At 39.6% G+C, this 18,564-nt stretch overlaps 1 protein-coding gene across 2 annotated transcripts in view; it reads right to left on the bottom strand.

The window, feature by feature from the left end:
* FBN1 (fibrillin 1) overlaps positions 1-18,564 on the bottom strand; it is a 275,481-nt gene that overhangs the window by 118,244 nt on the left and 138,673 nt on the right. For both annotated transcript variants that reach the window (XM_032624190.1, XM_032624189.1), the window contains exons 10-16: positions 16,156-16,314; positions 11,917-12,096; positions 11,142-11,282; positions 9,310-9,429; positions 6,208-6,333; positions 4,234-4,356; positions 888-1,010 (exon numbers count right to left, since the gene is read on the bottom strand). In XM_032624190.1, coding sequence (XP_032480081.1) covers positions 888-1,010; positions 4,234-4,356; positions 6,208-6,333; positions 9,310-9,429; positions 11,142-11,282; positions 11,917-12,096; positions 16,156-16,314 — 972 coding nt within the window. The remainder of the gene's footprint in view (positions 1-887; positions 1,011-4,233; positions 4,357-6,207; positions 6,334-9,309; positions 9,430-11,141; positions 11,283-11,916; positions 12,097-16,155; positions 16,315-18,564) is intronic.

The following is an 18,564-nucleotide window of genomic DNA, read 5'->3' as shown; positions in this document are numbered from 1 at the left end:
ACTCTTCCAGTTCTCTAGGGACTATTATGGTTTACCCAACTGTGAGGTCCTTAAGGGCTAGGATTATACCTCACTCATTTTTTTCTTCCCCAGGAGTGTACAGAGAAGGCACTTAATAAATGTTGAATGAATGATGACCATTCAATCTCGCCTTATGATAAATAAGATCTTTATTAGAAATACAGACGACCTCAAAATAAACATGCAATTATTGAATATCTGAATTAGATGTACTTTCAAAAAGGAGGACGTTTAATCTGTAAAAGGTTCATTTATACAAATCTGCAGATATTGGTCTAACTAAGCAGTATCATCTTTACCACCAGGAGGAGATTTCCAGCTATGTCCAATCCTCTCCCAATTCAAAGGGTCTACCGACTACCTTTCTTAAAAATAATTTGGAAAAACTTTGTATCTATTTATCAACAAATCTCAAACTCTTTATAAAGCCACATAAAACTATTATCATATAAGTTTCTTACTTATCCATATCCTCCTTTGCATTCTATACCTCCCTTGGAACATTTAATTCCCTAGATGAAAATGAAATGTTCACCATGAGATAATGGGCACATACAGGTCAATTTCAAAGACCATTATCAACAAAGGAGGGTTGGAGAAAATTGGGGACACTTAGGTGATTAGGAAAGACAAGGGAGAAGGAGAGGTGGGGATTCCCTTGGTTTTCATTTACCTCAGCTCGTCTTTCTATGCCTTAAACTAATATCCATGTCATACAAGAAAAGAACTGACCCTGTTGGTTTGTTGCCCCACAAATATTAATTGTATCATATCTGCTACAGTCAAGTACATTTATTATTGGCGGATTTTATTGACTGACAGAGGATGGATCTCTATCGTACATCTAGTTACGGCTTTAACCTTACCAACACACACACGTCCATCCAGACCCACGGCCAGTCCAGGAAAGCATTCACATCGGTAGGAGCCGTCAGTGTTGACACAACGCCCATTCATGCAGATCCCAGGTGTTTCACACTCGTTAATATCTGTGGTGGGGAAAAGCACTTATTAAAAATAAAGCCACTTCACACAACATTGTAAAAAAATTATACTCCAATAAAGATGTCAGAAAAAAAGAGAAAAAAAATAAATAAAGTGACTTTATCTAAAGACATAACATATTTACAGTTCTAAGACTTGAAAATGGGGAAGATTTACAATAATATGCAGCGTCAACAGTAAAAGCTCAGTGAGATGCATTTCATTTTCCTTTGAGAGAAAAGGAACAAAAACGGAGAGAGATAAACTGTCTGAGTTTATTTCTTTTCTATAGAAAGCTATTTCAATAACATTCTCCTGAGATTTTTTTTTTTTTAATCCAAAGTAAGAATCACAAAGGCAAAAACAGAATTGGAAGAAGAAGGAAAGTGACAGCTAAAAGACAAAGGGTCTTGTGTAATGTTTCACATGGCAATTTTTCCAGGACTGTCAGAAATCTAGCTTGATAATAAACTACATCTTTGGCCTGGGCAGGAAGCTTCTCCTTTTGGCATCCAACACCCAGACTGGTGTCCATTCCAGTATCACTCATGCCTTAACTCTCTGGGAAAATTAGAATGGCATGAGGAGACACAGAACTAAAGCCTGGATGGAACACCATACAAAAGGAACAGAAAATGAATATAGATGATTTTGATGACAACTCCTAGCCAATTGGAACCCAGCAAAGAAAAATCTCTCTTAAGCATTACAAATATTTTATAGTATCGTATGTGTATCCTTAGGGAGGCCTGGTAAAAGATTTTATTGGGCACATACTAATAATAGCGGATACTTTTCCCCCTGAACATGGTACCAAACATGTTCTGTTTCCAACATGGAAACAGAAATGGTACCAAAACTGTGTTTTGGAAAACATATAACACTTAGAAACAAGTCGTTTTATAACAACTCCTTTTATAATATACGACTGGTGTAGGTGAATATTTCCTTTCTTCTGACCTTAAAAAGGCAAATTGAGACTGAAACACCTCTGCGTTTTACAAAGCTTGTGTTATCTGGCACAAAATATATTCAGATGGTCCAAGATTCCGTGTACAGATTGTATTTTAAAACAGCAGTTATATTTAAATACGTGAACTCAAACTGGTTCAGTTATTCAGGTCACCTTTTTGTTCAAATTGAGATCTACAGTAAAACAGTGGTGACTACAGCCTGAAATGTAATCCAAAGGTTTTTTACTGGGGACAGCGATGGAACATAGATCCAGAGGGCGTTGCTCAAAGTGAGTGGCCTCCACCTTCAGAGAGTGATCAGGGAGACCAGGCTGTCCATCAGATTAGTTAACTGTAGCAATTAAATTAGCATTGTTCATTCAGCTTTGAACAGTTATATCTCTGTGGGATCAGAACCAAGTGTTCAGCATTAAGAGAAAATCTTATCCCATGATATCAAGAGAAAAATGATGGAAAAGAAATTCAGCATACAAGAAATTTTTTTCTTTTTTCTTCCTTTTTTCTTACTACAAGTGTGTGTATTCCATCTTCTCTATACGTCAGAATAAAGACGACACAGGTAAGAATATGGAGCATTTTCCCCCTCTCTTTCTCTCTAGCTCTGATTCTTAAGCCAGAATGTTAAAGTCAGAGCAGACTTTTAATCATCAGGCACTTTCAAAAGACTGGAACAATCCATTTATCAATAAGATACTAGTTCACTGATTGCAAACAGTTGCAAAACCGGGCTTCACCTATGAGGTCATAATATCTTCTGAAATAGTTACAACAGCATTATCTATTGGCCACCCTTAAGAGTCTGTGGCCTGGCTCACTGGCAGCCTATAGGTACTGAAAGTGAATCTTAGCATGCTCTGTGCATAGGTAAGAGAGAGGAGTGTGTGTTCTCAGAAAAGTTCTGTTCACAAAGGGACTTTCACATTTCCTTCTGTTATTTTGTTTGGAAGCCTAGTTCCAAATATTCCAGCAATCATTCCCTTCCCCTTTCTTTTTCACTTGTACAGCACTTAACCTGCACAATTGGGTGCTTTGTTGTATGCTGTCTTAATATTTTCATGCGTTAATCTTGTCTCCCCAACTATAAGTTCCTCCCAACACATAGCTCAAAAGCATGGAAACCAATTTCCTACTTCAAATTTGAAAACAAAAAACAAACAAAACAACCTTTCTCTTGCTGTGAAGGCAGATTTCCATGATATTGAAGAGCCATTGATGGGAAGGTCATAGAGAATGTAGGTAAACAACCAAGGGCTAGAAGCTCTTTTAAGCCTAGAGAAAATACACATCATGCTGAAGACTTAATACAAGGACTTAATACAAGGGCACCTGGAGAAGAGGCACCATAGGACTTTTTCTTGCCTTCTCCATCTTGAATAGCCTGATTCTCTCTCTGCCTTCTACATGTGAAACTATGGTTTTGAGTGTCATATTTCAGCAGATTCCCTGGATCTATTTTGAGTATGAGGTTCCTTGAGAAGTCTGGTTGCAGCTCAGATCTTGGACACAAGGGCAATAACTACTCATCCTCGACCGCATGAGGCAGAGCAACTGAGCACAAATTTAACTTCTCCTCCTGATAACTGCAGTTATCTCCTGATAACTCTTCTCAGGACCCCAATTTTCAACAGCACAAATAAAAATCTTCATTTTGCTTCACTACTTGGAGCAATAAGATTATTTCAAAAGTTACAAAGCTAAATACTGGCTCCTGGTTCCTTTATTTCTTCTGCTCAATCCTGTTCCCCTTTTTTGCTTCTGTGATTTGATAAAGCTTAAATAAATTGTGTTTCTTAAGGTATCTGGAGGAAATTATGAAGAAGAGATCACCCCAATAAGAGCCTACAATATTCTGTCCAGTGAAGATGTAAGAGGTGGCAAATGACAGCCATCAAGAAGCCAACTGTCATTATTCCTCAACTGTAAGGAAGAGGCAGAACTCAGCTTATTTAAAAAGATGCTCACAGCTGTTGGTAGTCCAAATGGTAGTTCAGCTTCTCATTCATTTGCTATGGAGCCTATCAGGCTCCTTTGAGAAGACACCAAACACCCTTTCTGAAGTAAGAACAGCCTTCTGGGCATAAATCGTAGCTCTCTGGATGGCTGGACTTAAGGAGGAGTTCCAGTCAGGTTTCTTAGTACAGAGTTAGGGGTACTTTAAATAGGGAGAATCAATAAGGAAAGGTGGTAGCTCTAAGCAATGTAGGGAGGAGAAAAAACGGGTGAAGAATATGATTTAGAGTTTTATAGCACAAACCTTTACAATAACGCCCATCTGATGCCAGCTGAAATCCAGGTTTGCAAATACATTTAAAACTGCCATCTTCATTGATACACATTCCATTAAGGCACATATTCCTTATGCTGCATTCATCCATATCTGAAAAATACAAAGGATATATTTTCTTATGGCCAGATGAGTAAGCTTACAAAGGAAGCCAACCTGGATCAATATAATTCTGTTTCGTCACATTTCTTTACTTTTTTTTTTTTTTTTTTTTTTTTTTGGCGGTACGCGGGCCTCTCACTGTTGTGGCCTCTCCCGTTGTGGAGCACAGGCTCCGGACGCGCAGGCTCAGCGGCCATGGCTCACGCGCCCAGCCGCTCCGCGGCATGTGGGATCCTCCCGGACCGGGGCACGAACCCTGTCCCCTGCATCGGCAGGCGGACTCTCAACCACTGCGCCACCAGGGAAGCCCTTTACTTTTTGTTATTATTGTCTAAGGTTAATTTTCATCCAAATTATAACTTACAAAGAGAAGAGTGGCCATATGAAATACGTATCTCAAGTTCTCAATTTCTGACATGTGCATGCAAACTATAGGGCTAAATTTATTTTAGGACATGTGTGTATATATATACATATATACTTACACAAGCATATACGTATATATGTATATGCACGTATATGTGTATATGTATATACACATGTATGTGTATTAGACTCATAATATATATCTATGAAATTTCATATAAATATATTTTTCATATAAATATATATATGAAATTTAACTCAATAAGAGCTACCAAGGCTCTTTTTAGGAACAGCAGTTTACAAACTGAAAGGTGTGTAAACGGCCTGATGGTTATATTTACAGATCCACATTACTTCTAATATACTGAAAATAAAAACAAAATCGAAACTAAGAATGATGAAATGTATTTAGGCTACTTCTTGATTCTTTAAAAAGTAGAAACCAGAGAACTGCTGGCAGTTTGAAGCAATTTTAAATAGGGATAGGAAAAACGTATTTGTAAAATGCAAGACTTGACTATAGAGTATAGCCATGACAGCTAACCTTTAGGATCCCTTGAGCATACAGATATTTCTTTAAATTCATCAGTATGCTATTTTATTTAACATTACAGCTGTCTTAGGAGGCACTTGCTCTTCTAGACACAGTGTGTTTTCACTTACAGGCTTTAGTCAGACCGAAGTAATTTATGATTTTTTCTTTTTTAAACAAGACTCTATCCCAACTGAGAATTTTGGCATTAAGTCTTTGAATTGAATCACTGAGATAATATTCTGCCAAAAATGTTTCTAAGAACAATTTTGAAATTCCTTTAATGTATGAATAGATTCTTGGGATCTTTCCCGAAGACTTTGGGAAAGATGATAAGGAGCATTCTTCATTTTTTGCTAAAGGTCTAAGAAGTGGAAACTCATCAATAATTGTCACATTTTCAATTTAGGGGAGAAAAGGCAGGGAAAAAGACAAAATGAAACAGCCCAATTCAAAGTGAGGTGATTAATTCAAGAGGCAATATAAAGGGCTGACTCTCGCCAACATTTCTCTCCAATTTTACATTTTCAGATACTCCTTAGTAATATTTCATTACTACATAGACACTTTAAACAAAAGGATTATAAGTGACTGAAGAATATATGAGATTAGGTGTGTCCTATTTTTTTTAATGTACAAATTCTGACTGTATAAAATTTGGAAGTAATGATTTATGCTACAAAAGTTTCGTCACCAGGAATATTTAAATAGCAAGCTCTGCTCCTATATTTACAATGTTATTTGACTCACACAAATGTGAATTAAAGGAATTAATACTGTTAAAAGTTAGGCATCCTCCCAGATAACAATAGGTGATATACATTTGATACTTTGACCTTTCACTCAATGTTTGACTTGGCCTTGTTAAAGACTTTTGATACTGAAACTGCAATGGAATAGGGGAATGACATGATTATACTGTAATTATTATTACACCGTATTACCTTCACAGTTCTTCCCATCACGCGTAACATGAAATCCTGCATTACACACACAATGGAAACTGCCATCTGTGTTGATGCAACGTCCGTTATTGCAGATACGGCCATTCTGTAAACATTCATCAATGTCTAAAATCGAAGTCAAAAAGGAAGAAATAGCTTTACTTAGGGGATTTTAAATTATTTTATTTCTTCCTCTCACCATCTCTAAATTCATGATCTTAGTCTTGGGTTTTGATTACTAAATAATATTCTTCAACATAAACTCAGTATTAAATAATATAAAATTTAGGGTTACTAATAAAAGTTTGAAAGGCATATGAAAGAAAAAAATGCCAACATAATAGCATTCAGTTTAACTTTACTTTCTAAGAAGGCTCCCTAAATCTCAGTTCTGTAAACAAAATAGGTTCTTTTTCACCATTTTCCTAGGTAATTCAATGAGCCAGTATATATCATTATTTACAATGAACTTTGGCTGGTGTCTTTTAAGACATGATCAAAAGGCAGATCTGATGTTCGCTGTATCAGAACAGTTAAACAGAAATGCCATTAAAAAAAAAAAAAACAATTTAAAAACCTAATTCCATCTGAAAACCGTCAATCATTTTGACTCTGAAACGTCTACCTTCCTTATGGCAGTTCTGGTCCAAATACAGTTTTATTTGTTTATATATTCTTAGTCTCTTTTATAACTTTATGAGTATTCTATCTAACAAACAAAATATTGGTACTATGGGGGCATTTCCCTTTTTTTCTTTCATGTTTAATATTATGCCAAAGTAAACAACAGAGCATGATATGGAAGTGTTAAAAATGACAATAACTCAAATAACCCGCATCTGATCTCTCATTTAAAGATTAGCAACTAACCTAAAGTGCACAACGAGTTACCCTGGATTATCTATTCCCCTCAGTTTCTAGGCTACATGCCTGGATGAACATCAAAAAGGATGAACACAAACCACCTTGTCTACAGAGCGTACAACCTTTGCCAGGGCTTATTCCCAAGAGATAGAGGCCAGGGCACCGAGCAGAGTTGGATGGGAGCAGACCTACCCATGCAGAGTTGAGGCCATGTGCCTGGGTATAAGAGCCCTAAACATCCTTTGGACGACAAGAATGTGCATTCATGGCATACTGGTTATTCTGTCTACCCTGTGTCTGCACGGTGTCTTGTGGTTGACCCTCAGACGCACTTTCTTTCTGGGCAGATCCAGCAGTGGTTTCCACACGAGTCATTGGACTAGCTGAAGCAGTCTGGGCTTTTCTTCTGTCTGATCTTTGTGCCAACAACCTACGATCTTTTTCTCTCTCATTTATTTCTTAATCCTTACTAAAATCTGACCTGCTCCACACTCCAAAAAATAGTAAAAGCTGCATATTCTTCAGCAGACTTTTTTTTTTTTTAAGATTTTATAATCTACTTTTTTTTTTTTTTTTTAGGATTCTATAATCTATGGAGGCCCAAGGATAAAATCAACAGGATAAAGAGTTCAGCTTTTTCTCTCCTCACTAATTTGAAAATGCCATTCGGGCTCCTGCTGCCTTACAAAAATAAATGAAAAGCTTGCCATTCAACGTCTCTACCGTGTTTCTGTATGTTTCTTCTGTCCCCTCTGTTTAGTTCCTCGTGTCCTTCTCAGCTAAGTATACAGCCTTTCTGACCATTCTGTGGCGACTTTCATCTACCCACAAATGTGATCACGTTATCAACTTCTTGTGCTTGGGCTAAGCTTCGCACTAGCTCTTAAAGAAGACAGTGCTTGAGGCTTTTAGGTAACCTTCAGTCTCTAATAAACTAAGTCTCAGAGTGATGACAATAACATGCACCTACACTGATTGGCCCCTGCCGCAGCTGAGTATTCTCAAGAATGTCTTCTATTTGCTTATTTAGTAGTGCTGTCTTCTGAAACACTGGTTTCGGTTTATCTTCCACGATTGCAAAATGCCTCGTATACTGTTTGTACGTGCTGATTATTTTAAACAATAGTTATAAAGAAGGTTCTAAACTCAGTTAAAAATTCAAACTATATTTGTAATTCAGTAAGTAGGCCATTAATAGAAATATTAACAGATTGAAATGCTGTGCTCCAGGTTTTTCTGCTCAAAATTGCCATTTATAAGCGGTGTACTAAAATACACTGATGGCAAGAAATCCCTAAGTCAGAACCAAATTCAAAGATTTTGAAAACAGTCACTAATAAAAAATAAAAACATCTGTATGCCTTCAACTAATATGAAGAACTTTTGCTAAAAGAGGCAAACAAAATTAACTCATTAATGGCTGACAAATTTTTAAAGTGATACAAACCTCCCTTATCTTCCCTTGTATTTAATTTCAACAGAGTTCTGTTGCTTTTATCTGGCTTTACTGATCAATTATAACAGATCATTCTGTGCCCAACTTATAGAGATATAGATATTTGAGTGCCCTGAGGTGGGGCACATATCTTAATTCTTTCTATCTCAGAAACTCAGTACATCAAAGTCATCCAATAAGAGGTATACTGGGTGGCTTAATAAGTCAATTAATAAACAAATCTGAAGGGAAATTTTTGTGAGGAAACTTTATAGGAGTGCTTCTCAAACCTTAACATGCGTAAGGGTCCCTGGAAGATCTTGTTAAAATGCTGATTTTGATTCAGCAGGTCTCAAGTGGGACCTGAGATGCTGCATTTCCAACTGGCTCCCAGGTGATGCTGCCGCTGACTACACGAAATAAGCAGCAAGAACTTACAGGCACTTCTTATCCTTCAGGCCTTTCCGTGAAGCAATTAATTGCGTAAAATTTCACCTGAAACCTTTCTCAGTTTCTGTGTCAACAAAGGACAACCCCATTCCCTAGCTCTCAGATTAAAAGTTAAGGAAGTGAAAAGAAGATATTCCCACAGGCACAGAAACATCTTTTAAAATAACGTGAATGTTTGCCAGATTTTATGATGCTATCCTTCAGAGTAACAATTTCTGGAATTAAGTGCAAAAAAGCAATGGGAGCATATTAGCCTCTCCCGGCAAGGGTTATTCAGACTCCATGGAATTCCTTCAAAGCTAACTCCTTACTTAGCATACATGTCCGACGTGCCAAGCTAGGACCACACGTACCTCGGCATTCTGTCCGGGTGAGTGTGCTCTGATAGCCAGGTCGGCACTGACAGGTGTAGGAGCCCTGGGTATTAATACACTCGCCACCAGCACAAGGGTTTTTCTCACATTCATCAACATCTGCAAAACACAGTATATTTCAGTAAGACATTAGATCGCAGTAACTCATAACTCCAAGACCATTTTACTGGTTTCCTTTACACGCTAAAACACTTTCCTTTCAAGAAATAAATAGCATAATGAAAAGATCTTTTTTCTTTCCACTACAATAACGGTGTCACCGGCCACTTTAACTCGTTGAGCAGTTAGAATGTATTATTTTCCTGTGTCATTTTTCAGAGAAAAATGCCAAATACGCAGCAACTCAACGCTCCAAGCCAATAAACATTTTCTCTTCCTTGGGTCTGACATAAGGGAATCAAACAGACTAATATTTCAGAAGTGGCTTCTGGACAGAAATCTGAGTGTCTCTTGAAGCTCAATTTTTCAATGAAAAGAAGACCTAACCATATCTAAGCATTCCTTTCTCAGTTCCGCTATGAATATTACAACAAACCATGAAGCTGTTGTTGTTTAAAGGGCAATTCTCACCCACCATCAAGGCTGCTACCACCTCCACCCCGCCCCTAGACAGGCTCCCGCTAGTTTTACACTCATTTAGAGCTATCAGTTTACTTACAGGTAAACTGGTTTTTATTCCTCTGTTTGTGAAGATGAAGAAGCTAAAGCTTATGGAAGATAACCCACTTGTCCGAAGTCACATGCTTCTTGTGGCAGATGCAAGTCTGATCTCACAACCCTGAGCCAGACGTTCCCTTTGCCTTTCCTACCCAGCTCCGGATGACCTCTCAGGATTGAAGGACTCTCTCTTAACAAGCTACTTGAAGGGGCTTTCATATCACCAGGAAACTATATAGCATGAGAAACCAAGAACTACTTATTTCTGCCTGATTCATAACTGGAATTGGGATTTATAATAGACCTAAGAGAGCAGTTTATTTTTAAAAAATTAGATGGCAACTGGGTGTTCTTATCCAATCCAACAAATTATCCTTGTGTTACATTTCCTTCCTTCACTAGCTTAACTGCCTTATCAACAACTTAAAGTTCCTTGCTTTAGTTCCTTGCTAACTAGAGATTGTTGGTAAGTTATCCACTCAAATTAGTAAACCATGCAAAGTTTCATAAGTTGGGGATATTTCTAATGCTTCATTTTAATGGTCAGCCTTCGATAGGATGGCTGAAGTTAGAGTTACCAGCAATGCCTTGAATGTGTTTTACAATGAAAGTTAAAAGTCACTACAGTAGGCATAATAATGCCCCTCCCCCAATATGTTCATGTCCTAACCACCAGAACCTGTGAACATGCTACATGGCAAGGGCAATTAAGTTGCTAATCAGTGGAATCCATCCCTCCTGGATTATATACAGATGGGCCCAATGTAATCACAAAGATCCTTAAACGTGTTAGAAGGAATGCAAAGAGAGAATCAGAGAGTTAGAGATCTGAAGATGCTACACTGCTGGCTTTGAAGATGAAGAAACAGGCCCTCAGCCAAGGAATACACACGGCTTCTAGATGCCAGAAAAGGCAAAGAAATGGATTCTCTCCAAGAGCCTCGGAGAGGAACGCAGCCCTGCCGACACCTTGATTTTAGCCCAGAAAGACCCGTGTCGGACTTTTAACCTATAGAAATATAAGATAATAAATCTGTGTTGTTTTAAGCCACTAAGTTTGAGACAATTTGTTATAGCAGCCATAGAAAACCTATACAGTCATGAAACGGCACTGCAGTAGCCTCTTGGTGCCAAGCTAGTGGTCTATCACGTACCAATGCACTCCCCACGGAGGTCCAGCTGGAATCCTTTGTTGCACTCACACCGGTAGCTCCCAGGAGTTGGGATGCAGCGTCCATTTTGACAGAGATAGCGAAACAGCTGGCAGTAATCAGTGACGTTGACTGGCAACACCCCTGAAGGAATAACACGAAACCCCATTAAAATTATGTCTAACTAGGGCATCTTCCACCAGCACTGAATCCAGTAATAATGGGCAAGATGCTGAATCATAAAGGAAGGAGGACACTCTGGGCAAAGGTCGCCTGGCGTCAACAGAGCATGTTTCCATTCTCGCCTACAGAGAGCACCTGTGCACCGTGGCGCATGCTGCCAGGTACCGCGGCCTCGCTGTAGCCTGCTCCTCTGCCTGCTTCTCTCCACGGCTCCCTCCGCCTCACTCTCAGGCCTCGAGCGCAGGGAAGCAACAAAGGCAGTGAGTTACTGGCATTTAACTATTTGCAAAACTGCTTTGCATGATATATAACCCAAAGAGTAATCTAATGCCTCCTCTATGAATTCATCCTGTGAATCAGATTTAAATTTCTCCCACAACATCAATAGCAAAAGGACATTAATCTCTGGAGAATATGAAACTGCCCATTTTCCTTTATGCAATAGGCCAGTTGAGAAAGTTATATACTACATTCTGTAAATGAAATCTTTAAGGATTGGTTAAACTTACTTAATGACTTAAACAGCATAAACAACAACAAAAAAGTTAACCTGATTAATGCAAGAAACGTAATTAGATGACTTTTGAGCTCTTACTTGGTGGTTCCCGAGATGGATATGGATATTCCACTGGTGGTCGAGGGACTGTAATTTGAGGTCCAGGAGGAAAGCCAGGAGGAACAGGGTGAACTGGAGGAATGGGGCCAAGGGGTGGGGAAGGATATCCTGGCCTCTCGGGAATTACGATAGGGACAGAGCACAGCTTGTTGAAATCCTCTGGAAAAAAAAAAAACACAACACAACAGCTGAGGGGTAGCATATGCCATAGGCCCATGGAAGTCATCCTTACTTTGTAAAGAAATTTTGAATACAACTGATCATCAAACCACGTAGGTCAATTGGAGAAAAGGAAAAAAGCCAACTGACTTGGCTTTTTTTCCTCAGTCAGCATTCCTAAAACCTATAGCAGCAACCAGACTGGAACCATAATTCAAAACTGGAAACAAACTCCCCGGAGTGTGTACCACATGTCCCTCCTAAAACCTAGGAAGTCTTTACCTATGTCAAAATTCACCTCAAGGAAGAATAGAATAAAATGCCATGATCTCCACCCAGTCTTCCCACCTGTGGATCCCACAGGACTCTAAAGAGCACACTTTTTAGTGCTTGGATTTTATTTTATATGCCTTGGGAAGTCACTGGTAGTCTTCTGCAGGGGTGGGACATGATCAGATGAACATTTTCAGAAGATCATTCTCACTGGCATTTGGAGACTGTACTGGAGGGAGGTAAGACTGCTGCAGAAGACCAAGGGCAAGACAAAGATGGCTGGACAAGGGAGCCAGTGATGGAACTGGACAGAAGTAAACACATCTGAAGATTATTTTAGAGATGAATGGGCTATGTTTGGGGAAGGAGTAAATGTCAGAGCTGAGGGAATAGGAAATCAAGAATGACTTCTAGTTTTCCAGTTGAGCAACAGGGTAGACGCTGGTGCCGTTTGCTGAGATGGGAAAAACTGTGATGTGAGCAGGTTTGGTGGGTAAAAGCTATACGTTGAGCATATGAATTTTGAGATATCAGACATCCACATAGAGATGTCACAAAGCAGTTTTAAAAGAGAGTTTGAAGCCTAGAGAGGAAGTCAGGGCTGCTGCTAAGTTTTGGAGTTATCAGTAGATAGGCATCATTTAAAGCCACTCATTTTCATGCTTCCTACAAATAGCCATATTTTGTCACAGTTCCCTTCTATAAGTAAACTATATAATTTTTAAAATTTCTTTTTTCCCTCTTTCCAGAATGTTGATTATTTTATTACCTCTGTCACACAGGGATTCTGGATTCTCCCATAGGTACTTTCTATACTAGCTTCATCCATTAATAGAAATTAGGCTAGTATTTTTATTTTCCTTGTGGACTAGAATCTGACTTATTCTATGACACAGTGATATGTCATACTGAAATGTATTCATATTTCAACCTCATGGGACCTTCTGTCCATTTACATTTGGCTAAACATACCTAGCTACCACGTACCTTGTTGTTTTTTTCTGGTCCATTACTAAAACTTTTTCAATCATACTTGACATTTCCAACTCAGGTTAAGTTTATGTTTTCAGAGAATTCTACTACTGCATTGTTTATCTGGAATTTCAACCCACAAAGATTCTGTAGTACTTGACTGTATTTGGAAAGGATTTATATATTGTTTCTGCTTCCCTGAATCAGGATGCTACAATCCCTGTTGTCAAACCACAGTGATCTTCCTTATAGAATTATCACCTGGACGTGCCATACCCAACATTTCCTGGCTACCTGCTTTCTACCAACTCTCTACCACTAAGACTGTGCAGTCTCTGAAGTCAAGGATCGTGTCTAACTCATGATGAAATCCCACTCTCAGCCTCACCTGGAAAACTGCACAGAAGAGGAATTTATTAACTACGTTGGATTTAATTGAATGGCAATTGTACTTATTAGCTTCCAAGCACCAATCAACCTTTTTTTTTTAGTCTTTTAGGATTTCTATAAAAGAAGTTGGATAGCTTATCAGCATTTCTGCTAACTAGGTGGGTATATTATTTTAAGCATGCCATTAAATTCATCTCAACCTCTCCATGAAAGTGTATCAGGCTGGGTTCTGTACTTTTTCCTACTTTCTTCGGCTTAATAACTTTCCGTTGAGCCCCTTTACATTCAGAATCAGCAACCTGGGGCTGACTTTGTTCAACTGATGTCCAACTTTCCTATCTCCATTTAACCCAGAGATGACACTGATTTTTTTTTAAAGTGAAAAGCTGACCAATCTGAAATAATTCTTCCTACGTCATCAGTCTCCATAAGTTAAGAACCCAGAGCTCTGTAGTACTGGTACTGGAACATTTGAACAAACAAACACACCTACCTGCAAATTAGTTTGCTCTATCCATCTGCTCTGCTCTGGGCCTGTCTCAGGATTGTGCATCTTTCAGTGGTACCCTTTGGGAGAGCAGCTCCCTGCAAAGTTACATAGGGGAACCGGGCCTTCTGCTCCATGAGTCCCAAAGTAGGTCTTCAGCAACTAAGCCTACTCCAGTCCTCCCTCTTCTATTCAAGGTCTCAACATAGGAAAGAATCCACATCAATGCTGCTGATTCCTAAGTTAACATATCCATTTAAAAAGTGATTCTCCTGGTATCCAAGCAGTAGGTCTTAATAGAAAGTCATGTGCTTCTAAACAGTGACCTACTAAATGGTCCCCCTAGTGAACTAAGAAGGGTGCCTTATATTTTTAGGCCAGAGACAGTCAAAATATATGGCAAAATATATGACCTGTTATATGTTAAAATTTATTGAACGATTTTCTTGCTTCTTTAGTCCACACACATAATTCTCAGTAATAAATAGAAATTTAAAAATAACATCTGTGAGCAGGTCTATAACCCATGATAATGGGGCATTCATATTCTGTGAGTAGCACACTCTGAAGTATTTCATTAGCTCTACATTCATCCATCCGCATCCTGATTTTCTCCCCTATAATTTCCTGATTTAAACATACTTTTCAGGAACCAGATTGAGAAGAAGTTATTACCCCAATTTTTACTTAGAACTGGTGGGAAAGACGTCACCTGGTAAGTTGTACACCCTACGTGAATGCCTCCCATCAGCAAGTTCTCGCTAAGTACCAGAGAAGCATTAAAAAATTAGAAGGAATAAGGCACTATAATGATGACTGAAACCCCCTAATGAGATTTCTTAACTAGTAAAAAAAGCTATATATGAACACACACAGGCACAGACCTGAGCAGATGGGATCTGTATCACAGCAGCAGTACAAACCTAGAGCACTGAGCATTTTCAGCAGTGGTGGTCTTGGGATGTGCAGGGATTAGGTCACATCTGAGAGGAATCTCAACCAAAAAGAGGGTGTATAACAGGCAGAGGTAGCAGGGGTGGGGAGTAGGGAGTAAGGACCTGAACTGGGGAGAAGTTTGGAGAAAAAAGAAATATTTGAGTTTAGAAGTGCTCAGACTGGGTTCAAGGAAAAGCTGGATTGCATCATTTAATTAGAAAATAAAGCTACTATAAAGAATAAGAATTAAAAGATGAACAGGAATCGGATTTGGGGACTCTAAATGCCCTGCTAAGTAGTAAAATTTTATTTTCAAGAAATGGAGTGACTTGGACCACTGGATATTGCCTGAGTTCATCCTGCGAAAAATTTTCTGGACACCTTTCTCTACTTTTTCCCCAGACACAATTTTTTTAAAACTGAATTTCAGATGAGTTAGGCTTTGGGAAATGTTACGTGGCAGCTGTGGATTTCACAAAGACCAGTTAGGAGGCTACTGCAATAGTGCAGATGAGAGAAAATGAGCTTTATGTGGAAAGGAATATGACAGAAAAGAGAAATTGAAAAGAAAAAAACATCAACAGGACTTGGCAACCAAGAAGAGGAGAGTGTCAAACGTTAGGGAAGGAGGAAATGTGTATCCCGAATAACTCACCTGAAAGGCTCTGAGGGAGTTGAGTTTTATTCTGCTGAGCTTTTGAGGATACAAAAGAAATACAGGAGACTAGGAAGGAACCAGTTCTTCTGACTGGTCAGGTTGCTACCCAGTGTTAATACGCAAGCTAAGTAAGATACAGTACCTGCGAACAGTGTCATTTGTATGGACCTCTGTATTTCCCCTGTTCATTACCTGGGGAAATTTCCCTGAAGGCCATCTCTTTTATTTTCTGGAATGTTATTCACTTACCCCGGTTTCCACTAAATCTACAGCACGTACATTGCCCCTGGGCTCGCAGGGGGTTGAGCAGAGATACTCTGTGGATAAATGGAAGGGCTCTTACCCGTTGCTCTGATGGGACACATTTCGGGGGCGACAGTGACCCCCGGAGACCAGCACCGGCCGACGTCACAGCAGCACTGCATCTTGGTGATAGACTGCGGCAGCTGGTTAGAACAGCGCCCGTTTGCCAGAGCCGTGTAACAGTATCCTGGGCGAACATCTGAGAGGACAAAGAAACCCCCATACACATCACTGAGATCAAACGTAAAACGACTCTCTTTTGCCCCAGCACCTCCACATTTCCCAGTGGGGCTCGGGCAGGATGAGCTGACACTCAGCCCTAGAAGGTAAACTGTGAGTGCCACTTGGGAACAGCGCTCAGTCAGAGATCCCTCCATCTCACACCTTTTGCCCCTGTGAGCTGGTACACTTGGCCCAAGTCCCACATTCCATCCGCAAGGTGGGAACAAATGATTACAACCATATGGGTCATAGGAAAAGAGAGAAGAAGAAAATCACTGGCAGTGACGGTTAATTAGGTATAGAGACATGTCTCTATACTGAAGGGAGACTGTGTTGTCCTTGGTTTCAAACGACTTAATTTGAGCCACTTTAGGCAAATACTGATACAAATCTATTTTAAAACAACATGAAGTCTGCACCGTAGGTTACGTCTCTAAAAGACCTTTCTTATTTTTCAGTCTGAAACCGTGAGTCAGACGTGTGAGATATTTTTTTTTTTAAAGGAATGAGCCATTTTGCAGTCAGATCCACTGCTCGTTAATCGAGGTTTCCTTTTGTCCTGGGGCCCTAACAGATGTGATAAGGCACTCATTATTTACAAGTTCAAAATGTACATGATTGCAAGTTCTTGGTGCTATAGGATACAATACTTCTTGAAGGAACTTTGTTCTCGTGGCAGAACGGTATCTTCTCAAAGCAACAGGGGAAGACATTTCTATATATCACTTTTATTGGGTTACGTCATGTCTGACTGACGTGACAACACTGACACACTGAAGTACACCTCTGGGTTACCAGAAAAGAGCCCATGACAAAGGAGAAACCTAACTGCTTCATGAGCCTTTGAGGTCATGCGGTGGAAGAGAGGAGGTAGGTAGCCAAGTGCAGAACCCCTTGATCTAACTATCATATGTTACGGGTATATCTCTCTTTAAGTAAAATGTATTTCTGTACAGTTCCTATAAAATAAGTTTTGAAACTAGTATTTTGAATATGCTTGTCATTTGAAGGAATATAACTGGGAAATCCTTTTGTAAGGTGAAGAATTTGTTTGTAGTCAAAAATCTGTCCTCATGTTTCCTGTAAGTCTGCATATTAACCAACATTTGATCAGAGAGGGTCATCCCTATCATTGTTTTCATCTACATCATTCTCAAAAACACAAAGCCTTAAAATCTTGAAGGTTGCAATAAATTAATAAAATGAAAAAACCAAGGCTGACTTAGAAACATTTAAATTGTTAATGTCGAGTGAAGATGGCTACATCAAACCTAGACAAACCATAAAAGAAAATTATGGGTCAGCTTTAAAGGATACGAGATTATTTCTAAAAAGTACTTTAAACCACTAGCAAGTGTAAGTGTGCTTTCCAGAAATTTTCTGTGGTCCCAGTTCCTGCACCTCTGGTCAGACTAATAGCCTCAGCAAAGAGGCAGAACAAATTTTACTCCAGCCTGGTCCAGGGTAAATGGCTGGAGAAGGGAGTGCAGACAAAGAATGCTCTGTGGAGACATGGGTGGCACCTCCCTGTGCACAAGGGGGAGAAACAGAACTTCCTGCTTCCTAATTCGCTTTGCCTTAAAGACAATAATACTTCATATACCCCAGGATTAATATTGGGGCATGGAAACCAAAGGCCGTTAAGAATGGGAAGAGGGGGCTTCCCTGGTGGCGCAGTGGTTGAGAGTCTGCCTGCCGATGCAGGGGACATGGGTTCGTGCCCTGGTCCGGGAGGATCCCACATGCCGCGGAGCGGCTGGGCCCGTGAGCCATGGCTGCTGGGCCTGCGCGTCCGGAGCCTGTGCTCTGCAGCGGGAGAGGCCACAGCAGTGAGAGGCCCACGTACCACAAAAAAAAAAAAAAAAAAAAAAACAGAATGGGAAGAGATGTTCAAAACTGGCTTATATCCCAGCTTCAAATGAATTTGGTGGTCAAAACCCAGTATAAACACTTGACCAAAATTTGTATGTACAATTTTCAGTGTGGGCCATCTTTCAGAGCAAAACTGGGACCCACAGCTGCCAACAGCAAGCTCCTAATGGGCTTATATCTATTATTTTGCAAATTATCTATGATATTATTTTACTGCCCAGCTGGCTGACTTGTATGATAAATCAATGGGTCGGAGACGCTGGAACAAAATGGTGAGTGGTGGGACTGCAAGAATCACCAGCCACATCCGGGCTGCTGGCAGTTCCTGATTTATAAATGGCACCTGCATATACAA

Source organism: Phocoena sinus, chromosome 2, assembly GCF_008692025.1.
Source record: "Phocoena sinus isolate mPhoSin1 chromosome 2, mPhoSin1.pri, whole genome shotgun sequence".
NCBI classification, from domain to species: Eukaryota; Metazoa; Chordata; class Mammalia; order Artiodactyla; family Phocoenidae; genus Phocoena; species Phocoena sinus.
The sequence above is the reverse complement of the archived record's forward strand: the minus strand, read 5'-3'. Positions and strand labels throughout refer to the sequence as shown.